This window comes from Aphidius gifuensis, linkage group LG5 (assembly GCF_014905175.1).
Source record: "Aphidius gifuensis isolate YNYX2018 linkage group LG5, ASM1490517v1, whole genome shotgun sequence".
Lineage (NCBI taxonomy): Eukaryota > Metazoa > Arthropoda > Insecta > Hymenoptera > Braconidae > Aphidius > Aphidius gifuensis.
In genome coordinates, this window is record NC_057792.1 from 3,173,666 (window position 1) to 3,192,411 (window position 18,746).

General features: G+C 23.1%; 1 protein-coding gene across 1 annotated transcript; it reads right to left on the minus strand.

Moving 5' to 3' along the window:
• Positions 1 to 525: 525 nt before the first annotated feature.
• On the minus strand, positions 526 to 18,120 carry LOC122856900 (F-actin-monooxygenase Mical). The gene is made up of 15 exons (XM_044158788.1): positions 17,671 to 18,120; positions 17,245 to 17,413; positions 13,138 to 13,555; positions 11,432 to 13,060; positions 11,145 to 11,267; positions 10,705 to 10,932; positions 10,121 to 10,360; positions 8,718 to 9,727; positions 8,440 to 8,628; positions 8,068 to 8,179; positions 2,757 to 6,161; positions 2,628 to 2,657; positions 1,720 to 2,305; positions 1,534 to 1,648; positions 526 to 791 (listed from the first exon to the last, which is right to left on the minus strand). Exons 3-15 carry the CDS (start codon positions 13,432 to 13,434, stop codon positions 695 to 697), a joined length of 8,061 nt encoding a protein of 2,686 aa, XP_044014723.1. The 5' UTR covers positions 13,435 to 13,555; positions 17,245 to 17,413; positions 17,671 to 18,120; the 3' UTR covers positions 526 to 694.
• Positions 18,121 to 18,746: the final 626 nt, after the last annotated feature.

Consider the following 18,746-nt stretch of genomic DNA (forward strand, 5'->3'; position numbering starts at 1 on the left):
TGAGAAAAAGTAAAAAACTATTATTTGGATGATGATCTTTATTATTTTAAATAATTTTTATTTTTTATAACTAAATTAATATAAATTAAATTAAATCAATAATAACATGGTATAATTTTGATACTTGTTTATTTTTTTATCATCATGATCACTGTGTTTTTTTATTTTCAATGTATAACTCAAGCGAAAAAAAAAAGAAAATTATTTATACAGTCATTAACAATTAATTCTAAAACACCACAATTTAATAATACTATTGTTTTTAAATTTTGAAATTAATTATTACATTCAATAGTCAAATCAAGTGTATTTTAATATTTTTTTTGTTATTTCTTTTTTTTTTTTTTTTGAAGCAAAATATATTCTCATCAAAACTTTTCATCATTATCATTTTTTATGCTTATAAAATTTACAATATCACGCATTATTAATTCCTTTACTTTATTTAAATTCCGTCAATTTAATTGTATATTTATGAAAAAATATTTTTTTTTATTCTTTATTATTTTCTTGTATACAGCCCAATCTTTGATGTTTTTTTTTAATTAATTATTCTTGTAAATTTTATTGTATAGAAAATTTACAAATTAAAATCAAATCCATTGATTATTATAAACCAAACAGTCTTGACAATTCCAAAGTAAAGTAATAAAATAAAAATTCTAAAAAATTTTTAAAAAAGAAATTATTAAATTTAGACCGTATACTTGGTGTCATTTTTTTCTACATGTGTTGATTTTAAACCCTTGGCTTTCATTTGAGCCTCAAGGTCTTTATCCTCATCTTTGTATCTGAAATTTAAAAAAATCCATATAAAAAATTAATTTTAAATTATTAAACTCCAGCGAAAAACAATTACATTTAGGGAAAAAACTTTCATGCTTTAAATAAAACAATAAAAAAATCAATCACATGTCATTTAAAGAAAAATAATAATTAATCTTACCATTCCCAAAAATAATAATTTCACTCAAAATGCAGAAAACGAATAAACATATTTTTTTTTTTATTTAAAAGCGAAGTCACAATTGCACAATTCCTCATTGCCCAAAAATAAACACATTTTTAAATATGTTCATAGTTTAATTGTGTATTATTAAATAAATATTAATTTATCAATAAAATGTCATTTACTTTTTCAAAAAAAAAAAATACTTTAAATATGAATAATATATTTTTTAAATAATTATCCAAACAAGCATGCATAATAAAATATGAAATTTAAAAAAAATAAAAAATAAAAACAAACCATGCATTATTAAAAATAGTAAATGCAGTAAAATCATGCAATTTAAAAAATTTGGAAAAATTTTTATGGTAAAGGTTACTAAGCATAGGAAAAATATAAAATAAAAATTTATCTAATCAATAAAATAAGATAGTAATATAGTAATAAAATAATTTGAAATAAAAAAACAAATAATTAATAAAAATATAAAAATAATTGGTGAATTAAAAAGTGTAAAGGTATTAGCATTGGATAAATTTGTGCGATAATGTGTAATAAGTGTTGGGCACGAGGATTTACGCCACCTTTTTCGTTCCTCTTCAAGTAATGCGATAAGTGAATCTCTTTTAGCAACAATTTCCAACATTTCAGTTAATATTTCACCTTCTTTTTTAACATCTTCACTTGTTTTTTTAGTATCTAAAAACAAATACAATAATTAATAATTAATTTAAGATATTTTAACAATAAAAAATATGTATAATAATTACCATCATCAGCAAGTCTTTCACGTAATTCATGCTCCAATCTTTCATGACGATCTTCAAGTTGTACTTCTTGTGCTCGTACTAGTAATTCTTTTTCAAGTCTACGTAAATCAGTTCTTTCTTTCATAAGATCAAACCATTCACCAAATAATTGATTTTCATTTTTTCCAGTATATTCACCTTCACCACGTAATGCTTTTTCAACAGATACACCACGATATTCTAAATCACGTTGTTTAACTTCTGTTTCTTCTAATTTTCTTTGTATTTCTTGTGCAATTCTCAAACGTTTTAATTGTGCTTGACGATTTAATTTTTTTTGATTTTTTAATTTACGTGTTATACTACTACATGATTCATCAATTGTTGTATTTTTATTTATTTTTGATGGTGATGGTACAGCAGCTGTTGTTGTTTTTGAATTATCATCTGACAATGAATCATCAGATATTTGAGTTTCATTAAATGAATAATTTATTGGCGGTGGTGGTACTGATGGCAATGATTCATGACGCAAAAAATTTTCAATCAACATTCCTTCACTTATTGATTTTGGCCGGATATCAGATTTACTTTCCATTTTATCAATCTGTAAATATTTCATAATAAATCATTAGTTTTTTAAATTGATATTTCACTCTTTTTTCTACACAAAAAACAAGCTAAATTTATCAAAAGAAATAAAATAATAACAACTGATTCATTTTCTATTTAAATGACAAATAAATTGCAGACAATAACAAGAAATAATAAATTTTTTTTCAATTAATTTTCTACATTGTAAAAAAATAAAATCTCAAATAACAATATACATAAGCATAAACAAAAGAAAAAATAATTTATAAAGCATCTAATAATTATCTAGCTATATTTTTAAAAATTGTCTTTTTTTTATTTTTCATTTTGCTTACAACATATTCTTCGGAATAAGATCTAAATAACTGTAAAAATATTAATGAAAAAAAAAAAAAAAGAAATAAATAAAATTAGATAATTTATAATTTGATTTTGAAATTAATAAAATTACGAAAAATATTTACCTTTAATTTATCTTTTCTACCAGTTATTCTAAACATTGAATTTTTATCTTTAATTCCAGTTGGTGATGGTGTTGTATCTTTTTTTTTAAAAAAATCAGAAACAGCTTGAATAATACTCTTTCTTCTTTCTGGATCTTTAATTTTTTTTTTATCTCTTTTAACAACAACATTATCATCAATATTATCAATTTTTAATAATATTTTTTTATCATCATCATCATTATTATTATCAATAAGTACATCAAGACTTTTAGCTAATGATGGTAAATTATTATTTAAATTATCATCATTATTATTAATTTTTTTATTAAGTATTTTAACATTATCAGTGCTTTTACTTGATTGTAGCTTACCAATATTTTTATTTATTGTTAAACTATAATGACGTGTACTTTCGTTATTATTAATATTATCATTATAATCATTATCAATAAATTTTTTACGTTCTTCCATTGATAATTGTCTTTTTGAAAATTTCATTTTTAATAATTTTATTTTATCCTCTGGACTTAGACCCAAATCTTCATCACTTTTTAATCTAGCACGTTCACGTGCTTCTTGTTTGGCTTTTTCAGCTGTTTTTCTAGCCTCTTCATGTTTTAATCTTGGTGGTGCTATTGGTGTTTTAAATACATCATCATTATTATCATCATCATCATTATTATTTTTTGTAAAATCAAGTGTTTTTTTTGCTTCAGCAAATGTTGTTCTAATTGGTGTACTACATTGTACTCCCAAATTACCAGGTACAAATGTCAATGAACCACTTGTTTTTAATCCATTATTAAATGATGCATTACGTGCAGCACGTTTAGCTTTTTTTTCAGCAGATTTTTGTTTATGTGCTTCAATTTTATCCATTAATAAATCTTGTATTAAATTTTTTTGTTTTGATCTTTCACGTGTTAATTCTTCAAGTTTTCTTGATGTTGCTGGTGAATTATAATTTTTATTATTATTATTTATATTATTTGTATTATCATTTGTTTTATTTTCTTCAATAATAATATCATTTGATGAACGTTGTTCTTGTTCTTGTTGTTGTTGTTGTACTAAAACTTTTGAATTTTTACGTTTTGATTTTCTAATGTCAATTGAATCCTTGACATTACTAAATTCAGCAATTCTTGATTGTAAACGTTTAACATATTCAATATAATCAGGATTATTAATATCATTTGTATCATTAATTGGTAATGTACAAATTATTGGATTTGCTTTTATTGTTGTTAATTCACTAGTTGTTGTTGTATCTTCTGGTTGTTCAATCATTAATAAACTATCTTCATCCATTGATTGTCCAACATCATTAATACTTGTTTCATTTATTTCATCATCTTTACAATGTGTTGTATCAATATTTTTTTTAACATTTAAACGTTCTTTAACATCATCAAGTGTTACTGGATTTATTTCAATAACATTATTATCATATTTATTATTATAATTATCATCATTATAAATAATAAAATCATTTACAATTTCAGATTGTGCTATTGGTGCATTTGTATTGTTATTACTATTGTTATTACTATTAATATTATTATTAATATAATTTGTTGATATACCAGGAACATTAACAAATTCAATGTATCCACGATTTTTAATAATTGGTATATTTTGTGTATCTTTTAGACTGTCTAATAATGATTCATTATCTGTATCCATATAATCAATATCTTCATCATTAACTAATAATTTTGATGTATCATTATTTGGCAATTGTACTGTTTTATTATTATTACTATTATTATATATTTTATTATCAGATAATGTATCAATATCTGTTAAATCTTCTTCTTTAGCAATTTGAGCATTTTTATAATTAATTTTTTTATTATTAATATTATAATCTGTATCATGTATATCATTTTGTAATATTATTTCACCATCAATTGCCCATTCAGATAGTTCAGTTTCAGTTAATGCTGCTGTTGTTGTTGTTGTTAAATCATTATCAATTGATTCATCATTTTTACATGATACATTTGATGTTAATGATGTTGTTGGACTACTACAAGTACTTAAACATGGCTGTGCATTATGTATATCAAGTGTTTTAATATTATTATTTAATATTTCAATTTCATTTGTTGATTTATGCCATATATTTTTTATTTCATTAACTGGTGTTTTTATTATGTCATTTTCATCTTCTTCATCATCAGCAGTTTTATTATTTTTAGCTAAATTATTCATTGCAAAACATTCAATTGAATCTGGTTCAATATTATCATCATGCAGCAAATTACCATCTGTATTGTGTATTTTTAATTTTGGTAAATCTATATTTTTTCTAGTTATTTTATCATCATTATCATCTGTTTCACTTGATGATAATGAATCACTGTCTATTTCTAAATCATCAGAACTATCATCATTATCAATTTTATCATTTTTATTAACATCATTGGTCCAATTAACTTGTGAAACAATTATTGGCGTTTCTTCAACTGGACTACGTGGTCTATCTTCACATTTATCATCAATATTGCTTATTAAATCATCAATAATTTTTAAATTTTCAATTTTTGTTATTTCATCAATATCATCATCATCATTATCATGATTTTTTTTATGATAATTATTTGTTATTTTATTTGAATCAATGATATTTGTTTCTTTAATTAAATCTGGTAAATGGATTTTATTAAAATTAAATATTTCATTCTTTTTATTGTCATTTAATGTTGATGTTGTTGTTGTTGATAAATTTTTTAATATAGGTGATAATGGTATATTTGGTGTATTATGTAATTTATTTGTACCTTGTAAAAATGCTTGCATTGTTGGACTTGGTTCTGGTGCTGGATTTAATAATTTTTGATGTTGTGATATTGCATCAGTAAAATTACGTAATTTTGTATCGACATTTGATGTTGAACCAGATTTAATAACACTACCACCAATTGATGATGGACCAAGTAAAAATTTCTTTTTTAATTCAAGTGATGATTTTGATGCAATTCCACCAGTTGAATGTGTACGATTTAATAAATAATCACCTTTACGTGGATTTATTAATGGTGATGGATTAAATAGTGTTGTTGGACGTGTTGTTAAATCATTTTTAATTAAATCTTTGCTTGATGATTGGTTATTTTTGTTAGATAATAATGATGCTTCTTTATTTTTTGATAATATTTGAGATGTTTTTTTGGACGGTTCATCAATTATAGGACGTAAATTACCATTCACTGGTGATATCATACGTGATTTTATTTGTACTTTTTTTGGTTCAACATATTGTCCACGTGTTTTTCTAATAAATGCATCATTTATTGTTATTTCAGGGATATCTGGTTGAGTTGGTGTTGTACCATCATGCTCAAATTCTGAATCAGTTGATATTTCTGTTGCTGAATTTTCAAGACACTCTTCACTTGTTGTCTCGTCAGATGCAACCTAAGAAAAAAAAAATTTGTTTAAATATTTATACATGTTTTTTTTACTTAAAATAACATTAATACTTTTTTTTTGTAAAAAGTTTTTTGCTTCTTTTTTTTAGCATAATATTATTTTTTAAACAGAAAAAAAATTAATGTGATTATCGAGGGTTAATTTAATCACATAAACGATCATTTTCAGTTAAAAAAAAAAATTGAAAAAAAATAAAAACAATAAGCAGGCGAGATATTAATTAATAACTTTAGTAAGAAAAAATATTTTTTTTTTTTTTGTAAATTAATTGTCAGTTACGAGAAGATGATAATAAAAAATAAAAAAAAATAAAATCTACTTCAAGCATTTTGGGATTCACGCAATGATTAATTTCGAAATTTTTTATAAATCCAATTATTTTTTAAATAAATAAATAAATAAATTTTGTATTTTGGATTTTTAAAAAATCGTTAATTCGGTTAATGAGCACAAAGACACACCATTCTCATTTGAAATATTTTTTTTTAACATTGTTACCTTGGGATCTTCTGTTTGTCCAATTTATTTTCGCTTCTTTTTTCTATCAATTATCATATTACTATCGTTTTCTTTAATTTTTAAATTATTATTTATATATTTTTTTTTGTTCAGAGTCTAAAATAATATCTCACACAGTTTATTGTTATGAAAATCATCGTTACATGTGCATCATTTAACCACCATTAATTAGAAAATATTAATAATCTTTTTTTTCGTTTTAAAATTATGTTAGTAATTTTTTTTTTTTCATGATTTATGTGCTTTTTTTTTTTTAATTCTTGTTAAATATAAAATAATGATAAATGATTATGAAATTATGCACTTGTCTTTTTTATTTTTTTCATGATCATTTCGTGATGATTTTTTAACCGATTTAGAAGAAATTTTAACTGAACTACTTGGTGAATTAATATTTGTAATTTTTGAAGACGAAGGAACATTATCAATATGATTTATTAATTTTTTTTGTCTATCAGGTGAATTTAATTCAGATGAAATATATTTTCTTTCTGGTTTTTTTGGTATATTTTGTGTTGTTAAAATTTTTTCTTTTGGCAATACTATTTCACTTTCAATAATAGATATACGTTTTATTTGATTATCATTTATATTTAAGCAATCATCATAATTTTGTGATGATGAAAAACTATTTGTTTTTTTAATTAAATAATTATTTTTACATGAAAATATTGGTGATAATTTTAATTTTGGTTCAATAAAACTTTTTTGTTTTTTTAATAAAATATTTTTTTTTGTTTTATCAATTATATTATCTAAATTTTTATCATCATTAATATCAATTGAATTATTATTAAAATATTTTACTAAATCTTTACTTTTAATTTTATCTGAAATACGTGATTTTATTTCTAAATTATTATCATCAATTTTATCAATATCATTATTAATTTTTTGTTTTTCAAATTTATCAAAATATTCATTCATTTTTGTTTTAGCTGTTTCACAAGACAATGGTCTTAATTGTGTTAAATCATTAATTAATTTTTTTTCTCTTCTTAATTTTAATTCTTTTTTTAATATATCAAATGAATCTTCAATTGGTTTATCATCTAAATAATTTTTTTCACTAATACCTGATGTTATTGATAATTTTCTCAATGTAATGATTTCAAATCATCAAATGGCATTTAAAGTTATTTTATTACCATTCATATAAATTAACACAATTTGCCTGAATTACTGATCACAACTAATACCTACCATCATTATTTTACCGTCCATCTACCTCATTTGTTGATAATGCATCAAAAAAAATTTTTTTTTTATCATTATTTGATATATTATTATTATTTAAATTAATTATTGAATTTGTCGTTGTCGTTGTTGTAGGTGTTGGTGTTGTTGTTGCTGTTGTTGTATGATTAATCACCTCTGTTTCTGATCCAGTCTCCGTGTCATCTGATTCACGTGGTGGTACCTTCAGCCAAACTTCCTTTTTTCTCCTTCTCGCCACCAATCCTCGTTTCTGCTGTGCCAGTCTCCTATACATCAAGTCGTTTTAAGATTATGGAATATTGTCTGAATATACATATTTTTAAATGCATACATAACAACGACAATACACATTCTCTGGGAATTGAGAATTGTGCAATACACGTACACAATCACACACTCAAATACACTTCACAATCATACAGTCTATTTTTCTTTTTTTTTTTTTTTTTATGATTTTATATTAAATGTTGGTATATATAATTTAATTGTTTGTTTTGTTTTTTTGTCTTTATTTTTTTTTGTGTACCTACCCTCGCTTGTATATTCATCACTTGAATCCTCGTATTCATTGCTACCAGTATCAGAATTATTTTCAGAACCTTGAGGATTTGTTGAATAACGTAATGTCCAATTTTTAGCTAATTCAATTGTACCTTCAGTTGTCAATGGTTGATCAATAGCTTCTTCGTAAATTTCATTTTCTTCATCAGAATCACTTGAGAGAAATAAAAAAAAATACATAAATAAGAAAAATAAATTTAAAATCAAGTTAATATATTTTTTAATGTGTTTAATTTTATATACCTCATGTCAGAAATATCATCACTTGATCCCATTTCAGCAGCTGATGCACCAAAATTTCTATCAGTCCATTCATCTTCATCCATTTGACTGTGTGCCTCTTCAGCATCAGACATACCAGCACGATTTTTAAATTCAATTCTTTCTGGTGTTTGTCCACGATCAAGTAAATCCAATCCAACAACACCATCAATTGGTGGTTTTAATAAATTTTTTTCTGTATTTATTTGTAATTTATTTGGTGTATCAATAATATTTTCTTTATTAATAAGTGGTATTTTTTTTTTATCAATTCTTGTTTTAATTGTACCAGTTAAACCAAAATGTTGAGTACAATAAAAACGACCACCATTTTTATCTCTATCAAATGTATGATTACCAATACGTAATGATGTTGAACAATATTCACAACGAAAACAACCACGATGAAAATATTTACCCTCAGCACTTAAACGTTCCATAAGATAAACTCTTTTATCACAAAAATGACATGTTTCAGAACCACCTTGTGTTGGTAATACAATTGCTGCTTTTGAATTTGAACGTTGAATTTTTAATTGTTGTTCATTATTGTCATTTTGTTTATTTGTAAATTGTTCAGCCATTGCTGATACTTTATTATGACCAAGTATATTACCTTCTTTAATTTTTTTATCAATAAATTTTAATGTATTATCAATTTCAGCATATTTTTTATCATCATTTGTTGTTGTATCATTTCCTTTTTTTTCCATTTTTATTTGACGTGCTAAAAATTGTTCACGACTCCATTTTGGTACACGTTCACGATCTTGTTTTGATCCACAATTCATTTTACTTTCTTCAATTTTTTTTTCAATTTCTTTAACATTCCAATCACTTTTTTCTATTTTTCCAATTGCACGTAAAAGATCACGTGGTTTTTTATCAATTGATGAATTACCACGTAATTTATCTTCAAAATTTTTTATTCTTCCTGAAAAATCTTCATCAGCACCACCCTTTTGATGTAGCAACATTTTTGGATCTCTATCCTAAAATTGAAATAATTCAAAAACAAAAAAAAAAACAAATACAAGAATTAATATATAAATATTTTTAAATAAAAAACCAAATTAAAAGACAAAATAAAAATCAATTACAACATCAAAATTTGTTTCAAAACACTATGCAGGTATTTTTTTTTTTTTTTTTGATTAGTAATTAGATAATTATAATGGGCCAAAAAATGATATTAAAAAAAATCACACAAACGTTATTTATTTTTTTTTTTGTTTGTAAATATAAACAAAAAAAAAAAAAAATAGTTGAATTAGAGAAAATATTGTCATGTGGATTAATGAAGCGTTGAAATCTCAGCATCGCTTTCACACCAGTTTTCTAAATTTAAAAATGAAAAAAAAAAAAAAAACCTAACAAACTCTTACTGGATATAATATTTTCTGCTCTAATTCTTTAACACGATCCTTGAAATCAGCAGCAGTTTGACGATATAAAAATATTGAATAATCTTCAAATGGCTCATCTTTATCATTTTTAGCATTAACTTGTAGCATTTGTATACTTTTATAAAATTGTTGAGTTGCCATTTTACGTAAAAATTGACGTCTCTTCATACGTTCAATACGATTGTTCACAATGTCCTCTAATCTCTTCTGTCTTTCTTCCTTTATTTCATTTATAATTATTTAAATTATCCCACAAAAAAAAATTAAATTCATCAAATAAATAATTATTCAAAAATAAAATAATAACAATTGTTTAAAAAAATATTTAAAAGTTTATCAAAAAAAAATAAATAAAAATAAAAATAACTGACTTGATACAATTTTTTTTAAATTAATATTTTTACATCCAAAAATTGCATTATTGTAAGTCCAACAGTATAAATAAAAATAACGACAAATAATCCATGATAAAATTTTGTAATCCCCAGCTTCCAGGGTGACTAAATTAATATTAATATTTAAAAATATATTTAAAATGAAATAAATATAATAAAAATACTTACAACACTTGCTCCCATTTTTTCAGTACTACGTCGTTTTCTTGATCTTCTTCCAAGACTTGCATCAATTTTTTTATCAATTGTTTGTAAATTTTCATTATTATGACGTGATGATCTTGAATGCCGAGTTCTTGTTGTACCATCATGCTTGGTTATTCTACCAATCAATCCACATTTTGTCAATTGTGCCAGCTGCTTGTCATACAATGGTCTTTCATCTGTCTCAGGTTCCTGCTTTCACGCATCACAAAAGAACGAAAAAAAAAAAAAACCAAAAGAAAAAAAAAAGGTTTTTTAAAGGAAAAATAAGGGATCATCAAAACTATTCACTCAACAATTTAAATCATTTCAATGGTAAATAAATATATAGATATATGTATTTTAAAAATCCAATGATTTTGATTTAAATATTTTAAAAATAAACAAGCATTAAATATACTCACCAATTTTGGATATTTGACGAATGGTATTTCACCTTTGAAGACTTCATAAACTTGTGTTAAATATGAAAACATGTCAAGTTTATCAGGCACATCACAATTGACCATTTCTTCACCCGTCATAATCTACATTTAATTTATTTTTTTTTGTTGTTAGTAGTGTTCATTAAACAACAACGGTAAAAAAAAAAAAAAGGGTCAAAAAAAAAGAAATGAGATCAAACTACGAATAAAAAAAAAATCATTCTCTTGGAATAAAAGAAAAGAAAAGAAAAAAAAAAAATACTTACAGGTGATATACCAAGTTCTTTTTCAAGTACATCATAAGCAAGTTGATTATTTTTTTCCGTTTCATCACTTTTAAGTGAATAAAAATCAATTAAATCTGGTCTATAACGATGTATTATTGCACAAATAGCAAGACCATCTTTAAATGAATTAGTCATATCAGTTATTTGTACATTATCATATAATACAACTTGTCTTTGTAGCCAATTTAATAATGTATCTGGATGTATTTGTATATCACGTTTTCTACGTTTTTTTGGTAATTCAATATTATTATTATTATTATAATTTAATGGTAGAGGGAATGGTTGTTTAATTTTATCTGGATCATCAGTATCCCATAATCCCATAACTTGTATTGTTGATACTGATCGTACATTTAAATTTGGATAACGTGTATGTGGATCAAGTGTATATGCAGCATAATCACGATTTAAATTTTCAGGTGTTGTTTGTCCAAGTAAACGATATATTGATTCTCTTTCAGCAATAACATCAAGTGGTGTTGTTAATGTATTACTCCAACTTTTAATTGACCATCCAGCATCCATTGAACTTAAAAAACCACGTGCACAACCAGAACCAGTTGGCCAAAATGGCTCTAATAAACTATCACCAACAAGTATTTGTAATAATTTAAAACCATTTTTTTCAATAACACGTGATGCATTTTCAGCAGCATACATTGATGTAAAATCAAACATAGCAACATCTGGTTGTCCATAATGATTAACAGCAAATTCCATATTCATCATTTGATATTGAGTTGAAAAATCAGCAGCTTCACGTGCATATAACATAAGTGCATCTCTATTAACATTATCTTTGGCTAATAATTTTGCTGTATCTGGATGATCATGTAATATAACACCTTTATCAATTAAACTATGTTTTTTAGCAGTCATTACAAAATAATGAGTATCATCTTTATAATAAACAATATTTTCAAGATCAATACCAGTATCTTGATATAATTCTTTAAAAAATTTTTGATTAAATATAAATGCAACACCACTTATTTCTTCAACACGTGCTTCAGCTTCTGTTCTTTTATTTATAAAATTTGCTGTTATTGCTATTGCTAATTTACCACGAAATTCTTTACGTTTAAAACCATCAAGTGTATTACGTTTACCATCAGCACCAATTAATACATCAAATTCATATTGTGATACTGGATGATCAGATGGTGTTGTATTAGCATGCCAACCAATTTTAACATCTTCATCAATATTATCATCATCATCATTGTCATTGTCATTGTCATCTCCATTATCATTAGCATTTTTTGATGATGATGATGATGATGATGTTGTTGTAGGTGATGGTGGTGGTATTAATGAATCAAAACTAACACCCTCATAAAATTCAACACCAAGTATTAATGATACTTTTAATAGTATACATTGTAATTGACGTATACTTATATGATCAATTGAACCAGCACAAAATTTACCAAAAAATTTTTTAGCACCTAAACTACGAAGATCTTGAATGACAAATGGCCATAAATGTAATACATTATTTCTTGACATACGATCACGTTTTTCAATAACAACAACTTTTGCACCAAGTAATTGAGCTTCAATTGCTGATCTTAAACCACATGGTCCACCACCAATTATTAATACCTGTAATTTTTTTTTTATTATTCATTAAATTACAATTAAAATCATTGACATATTTTTAAGATTATTTAATTACTTACACGTGTATTTGAACTTGCTTTACCACGATTATAACATTTATGATTTGCTTTTAAATCAAATTTTTTCCACAATGCTTGTGCTTTCCATGAGCGTAATTTTGATTTAAATTTTGGATAAAATTGTGGAAATGTATTTGGTCGCATATTAAGTAATTCACATAAATGACGAAAATGTCCAAGAATTGATTTAAGTGTTGATGCATTACAAAATTGATCAAATACATCATTTGCCAATGCAACTTCTGGTGATAGAGGTGTTTGTTTTCTAGCTGCATGATGTCCATGATCATGCATCATCTTGATTATTTTATTTTATTTATTTATTTATTAATCACTAAGCTTTATTTATTATCAAATATATTTTTCTTCTTTTTTTTTAATATTAAAAAATATCATCAAGTAAATTCATCTTTAATTTCTGCAACAAAATAAAAACAAAAAACAATTTATTTTTTAAGTTAATATAATGAGTTTTAAATGACAAATATTAACAGTTGCCTCAAGCAACAAAAAACCTCCGCCCTGATTATTTTGTAGATCAAGTCTCTTTTATATTTTATATATATATATTTTTTATCTTGCAGAACAACTTGCTGGCACTCTCAAACGCGTGGAAGCGTGTACAATGATCAACAATTTTATTTTTCTAATTTTACCAACAACGTCTTGAGTAGGCACAAAAAACAGTTGAGAATAAAAAAAAAATAAAATAAATCACAAGTGGGCAATTAAATATATTTTAACTCTCATTTAAAATAGTTAATTTTAATTATTATTATAATGTTTTTAAAGACATTGATGATTTTCATAATGAAAAATTTAAATAATTAATATTTCTATCGAATTTTTTAAATTATCGAAATTCATATTATTTCTTTGTTTTTTTTTAAACTAAACTTTGAGATGATGTTGATGATGATGATGATGAGAGGTAAAGAGATTGGTAAACATGAAAATACACACATGTAAAATACAGATTGACTATGTATATATTCTATTAATAAAAATTGTAGTTTTTTACCCCCAAGTTGACGACCGAGATGCAGCAAAGTAAATGCTTGAATTTTAAAACTAGAACGACATTAATTTTATCACATAAATTAAATAAGTGTTAATTATATTAAATAATTTTTTTCTATTTCAACAAAAATATATTTATCAAATAAATATTTCTTTTTAATAAAAAATAGTAATAATCAATTGTTTATGTTAAATTGATTATTAAATAAATTTTTTTGATTTATTTTTTTTAGATAATTTTATTGATTTATTTGAGGTGTCTTTGGACGTTTTTATATATTTTTTTTCAATAGAAAATTTGACATTAATTGGCCGGACAACAACGCGGAACTTTCTGTCAGATCATCGGCTTCATTGACCTCAGAATGTGCCTAAGCAACTGAGTACAAAAATTAAGACGTCATACATATGTATCCCTACTTCTTATTCTTACTTAGCTCTTTTTTTTTTTTTTTTTTATCTTGTCTCTTGTACAGTAATTGCACTTGGTTGAATAAAAACAAGAAAAAAAATCTTCTTTACTGGCTTCTATGCAAATGCATCGATCAATTCTAACTAAATTATTATTATTTTTTTTTTTATACTGATTATTAAGTGTTGATGATTCACTTTGGTATTTAAATTTTTTTTTTAAATTATAGATTTTTTAATTTCAACATTTTGTCGTCTTGCTTGATAATAAACTGGCTAATTTTTTTTTTTTTTTTTTTCTTTTCAATCATTTTATTCTTATTTATATTTGAATCAATCTTATCAATTTTTTTTTTATTTTCTATATCTTCGATGACACCTATTGTACAATTTAATTTCTTTTTAACAGTTTTTTTTTTTTAGATAATAATTTTAACTTATCAATTTGACATATAAAAAAAATATGATATGAATTATTTTTTAATTGTTTCTAATTTTAACATCCGGTTAGTAAAAATAATACATTTTATTTTGTATATATTTTTATGTTTTCTATTAAAAGAATTTAAAAGGATATGATAAATTTTTTTTTTTTTTTCGTTTTTAAATTACTTGAATCAAGTTTTTATATCCGCTCTTTTAAAATTGATTTTTGATTTATATTTTTGTACAAATAATTTCGAGTTTGATGGGTTTTAAAAATAAATTAAAATATATAGCTATTTTTACATATTTATAAATTCAAGCCACAATGTTAATTAGTAACAAATGGCTAAACAATAAATAGAAAAAAAAATAAAAAAACCTTCATCATTATAAAACTCTTATTCATTTTTTAATGATAAAAAAAAAATAATTATATTTAGCATTGTTTATTATTAATATTAATATTAATAAAAATTCATTTTTTTTATTCGAGTTTTTCTTTATTTTTCATGTTCTCTAATGTATTTTATTTCATTGAATTTTTATTTGTTTTTATTACAAATGAGTCATCCAGAATGAGGTAAAACTGGTTGGTTAATATTGTAGTCTGTTCGATTGACGTTTGAGTTTACAAAGTTGGACTTGTAAAGAAGGTAGTAGCATTATAATAAAAAAAAAATCCAAGACAAAAAGAAACACAATAATGATTTAAAAAAAAAAAAAAAAATATAAGGCGTTTAATCGATTGTACGTGGTGGTACGTAAAAATAAATACACATGCATATTATTATTTAAACTGACCATTGTGATTCATCTAGATATATCTAAGTCATGTTGGATTCTAAATGCGGAAGAAACATAATCACGTCAGCAAATCGCGTGCAAATACAAACGATACCAGTGTGTTGATCATTTAATCGAAAACCGCATTGAAAATAATAAAAAAAAGCCAAATAAAACAATGATAAATAAAATGATTTTAAAATAACAAATATATTTTTTAAAATTATTTAAAATACAAAAATACAAAGTCAAATTAATCTTTGGATAAATTTAATTGTCATTTATTGTTTATTAAAATAATTTATAAATAAATTTTTTAGTTAAATAATTTTTTGCATTTTATTTTTTCTTTTATTCGCTGGAAAATTACCTCGAGATGTCTGTTATTATTACATACAAAATGATGATAAAAATAAAAAATAAAATGATATAAATATATGTATAAAAAAATATAATAATATTATATATAAAAATTTATAAAAGCGGACATGCGAGAATGCGTAATTGCAAGTCGTCATGCGATGTTTTTAAAAAAATAAAATTAGAAACTATTTTGTATATTTTATAAATTTTAAAGTCTTTAAATGAATTTGGAGCATATAAATTTTAATCTATAAAAATCATCTTGATTATTTAATTAAAGGAAAAAAAAAAAAGAATAATAAAAATTTGATTAAAATAATATGATAAGATTTTATTTATTAATTTTTTTCGATTCTAAAATTAAACTAAATATTACCATGACGATATTAAAAGATGATAAATTTGTTGACTGTTGGCCTAAATATTCGCATTTTAAAATATCTAATAAAGACACACTAAAAATTGCAACAAAATAATGTTTATTTATTTAAACAGGTCGTGAAAAAATATTGATAAAAATTGATGATTCACATCACGTGGGTTTTTAAATACAAAATTAAAAAAAAAAAATTAAAATTAAACTCGGCTGGATTATCAATGAGGAAGTTCCCTCGGGTCATTGTCATTGCAATTCGCGTATATTTTTATTCTTTGTTATTTTACATTTTTTTTTATTCCCATAAACCCACTTGACATTATGAAAATTTAATTCACTCCCCAGACAAAAAAGAATTGTGTCAAAAGAACAGGTAAAAAGTAATAAACAAAAATTAAAAAAAAATTATCTCAATGGAATTTTTGCAAGGTAAAAAAATTCACTCAACGAAAGAAAATGTCTAGAAATAATATAAAAATATTTCTAGTAATATATCTAAACACACTATGACCCACAAAAAAAAATAAATCATAGAAAAAAATTAAAATAACAAAATATTATTTTCCATAATTTAAATGTCAAAAAAAAAAAAAAGTAAAATATTCAAATTAAAATAATTTAAACATTGTTTTATTATTTAATATTACAAATAATAATAATTTATAAATAAATAATATATAATTTTAAATTATTTAAATTATTTTTTAATATTTTTTTCTTCAACTCACATATTTAGAGTTGGTGTAAATCCTTCGGGCGAGGCATCCGCAGTAATTCCACGCAAAACGCGTGGGTTAAAAAAAAAAAAAAATTAAAATCCACCAAGAAAATTAAGTACTGTCAATTTACATAATCCAAAAAAAAAAAAAAAAAATCATCAGCTGTCATCACGGTCAACTTGAACAGATAACAAAAAACAAAAAAAATTATATTTCAAAAAAACAAAAATACAAAAAATTAATATTAAAAAAAAAAAAACTACACACACACACACACAAACAGGTCACATAAACACAAATAAATAATCCATGAATATTTATGGTAAATAATAATAATGACAGGAAAATCACCACGATAATAATAAAAAAAAAAAAATTAATTAATAAAAATATAATAATAAATGATTTGAGGATAGAAAGTGACGATGGACTCACCAATCGTCCACCATTGCGTTTTAATATATTTTTTAAATATTTCTGGTTATGTATTTAGATAGTATCACTATCTCTGATTACAATAACACTAAATATTAATAACAATAGTTATTAATCATTAATAAATTGACTTGTAAAACAAACCAAAAAAAAAAACAGTAGGTAAATTTGTAATATATTTTGTAAACACTCATTGATGTTATTAGACTTTTGAATTATTATTATTTTATTTAAAAAAAAAAGTAAGAATAATAAAAAAATAATAAATAATGATAAATAATATATAAACTTGATGTTTAGTGGCACACGAGAAGATAAATAAACGTCTCCGAACCCGAGGAGGTTGGAAACTCCAGTGGAGTTTGATTTTGACACACACGAACACACAAACTATTATTGAAATAAATATAAGTGAAATAATAAATAATTTTACATGTGGTTGAGAGAAGGATGGTGTGGTTTTTAGAGAGATTTTTTCACATGGCAGGGGGTAAGAATTCAAGAGAGAGAGGTATCTCTTCTGCCATTTTGATTTGATTTGATTTTTTTTTTTTTAAAGATGTTTTGTGGACATGGGTAGACATCTGTTGGAGATTTTGGAATTATTTTCTTTTTTATCGACTTTTAATATTCATTTAAATTTAAAAAAAAAAAAATTTAATTTATAAATAAATAAATTAATAAATAAACAAAGAAAAACTTGTAAAATTTTTCTTTTTTTTTTATATTAAAACTGTTTAATTTGTTTAAATTATTTAAATTATTTATTTAAATTTTCATACATATTGTTTTTTTTATTTTGGTTTAAAATTGAAAAAAATAATTATACTGATAACTGATAAGACTAGATATTGTTTAGATATTTCGAAAAAAATATTTTACTGATAAAAAAAAAAAAAAAAAAAAATATCTTAATTATGCTTTAAATGTATTTTTAGAAAAAAATAAAAAGAAAAAATTAGAAATATTTAGTTGATGACTGACACTTGATGTGTTGAACAATAACATTTAAAATTATTAATAAATTTGTTGCAATAAATTAATTTAAATAATATTTGTATAAGAGAAAATTGATT

Coding starts and splice junctions, on each gene's coding strand:
- LOC122856900 (XM_044158788.1), bottom strand. CDS start 13,434: ATGATGCATGATCATGGACATCATGCAGCTAGAAAACAAACACCTCTA. Junction 2,658..2,756: donor GTAGAAAAGATAAATTAAAG/GTAAATATTTTT, acceptor ATATTTTTACAG/TTATTTAGATCTTATTCCGA. Junction 2,306..2,627: donor CTTATTCCGAAGAATATGTT/GTAAGCAAAATG, acceptor AAATATTTACAG/ATTGATAAAATGGAAAGTAA.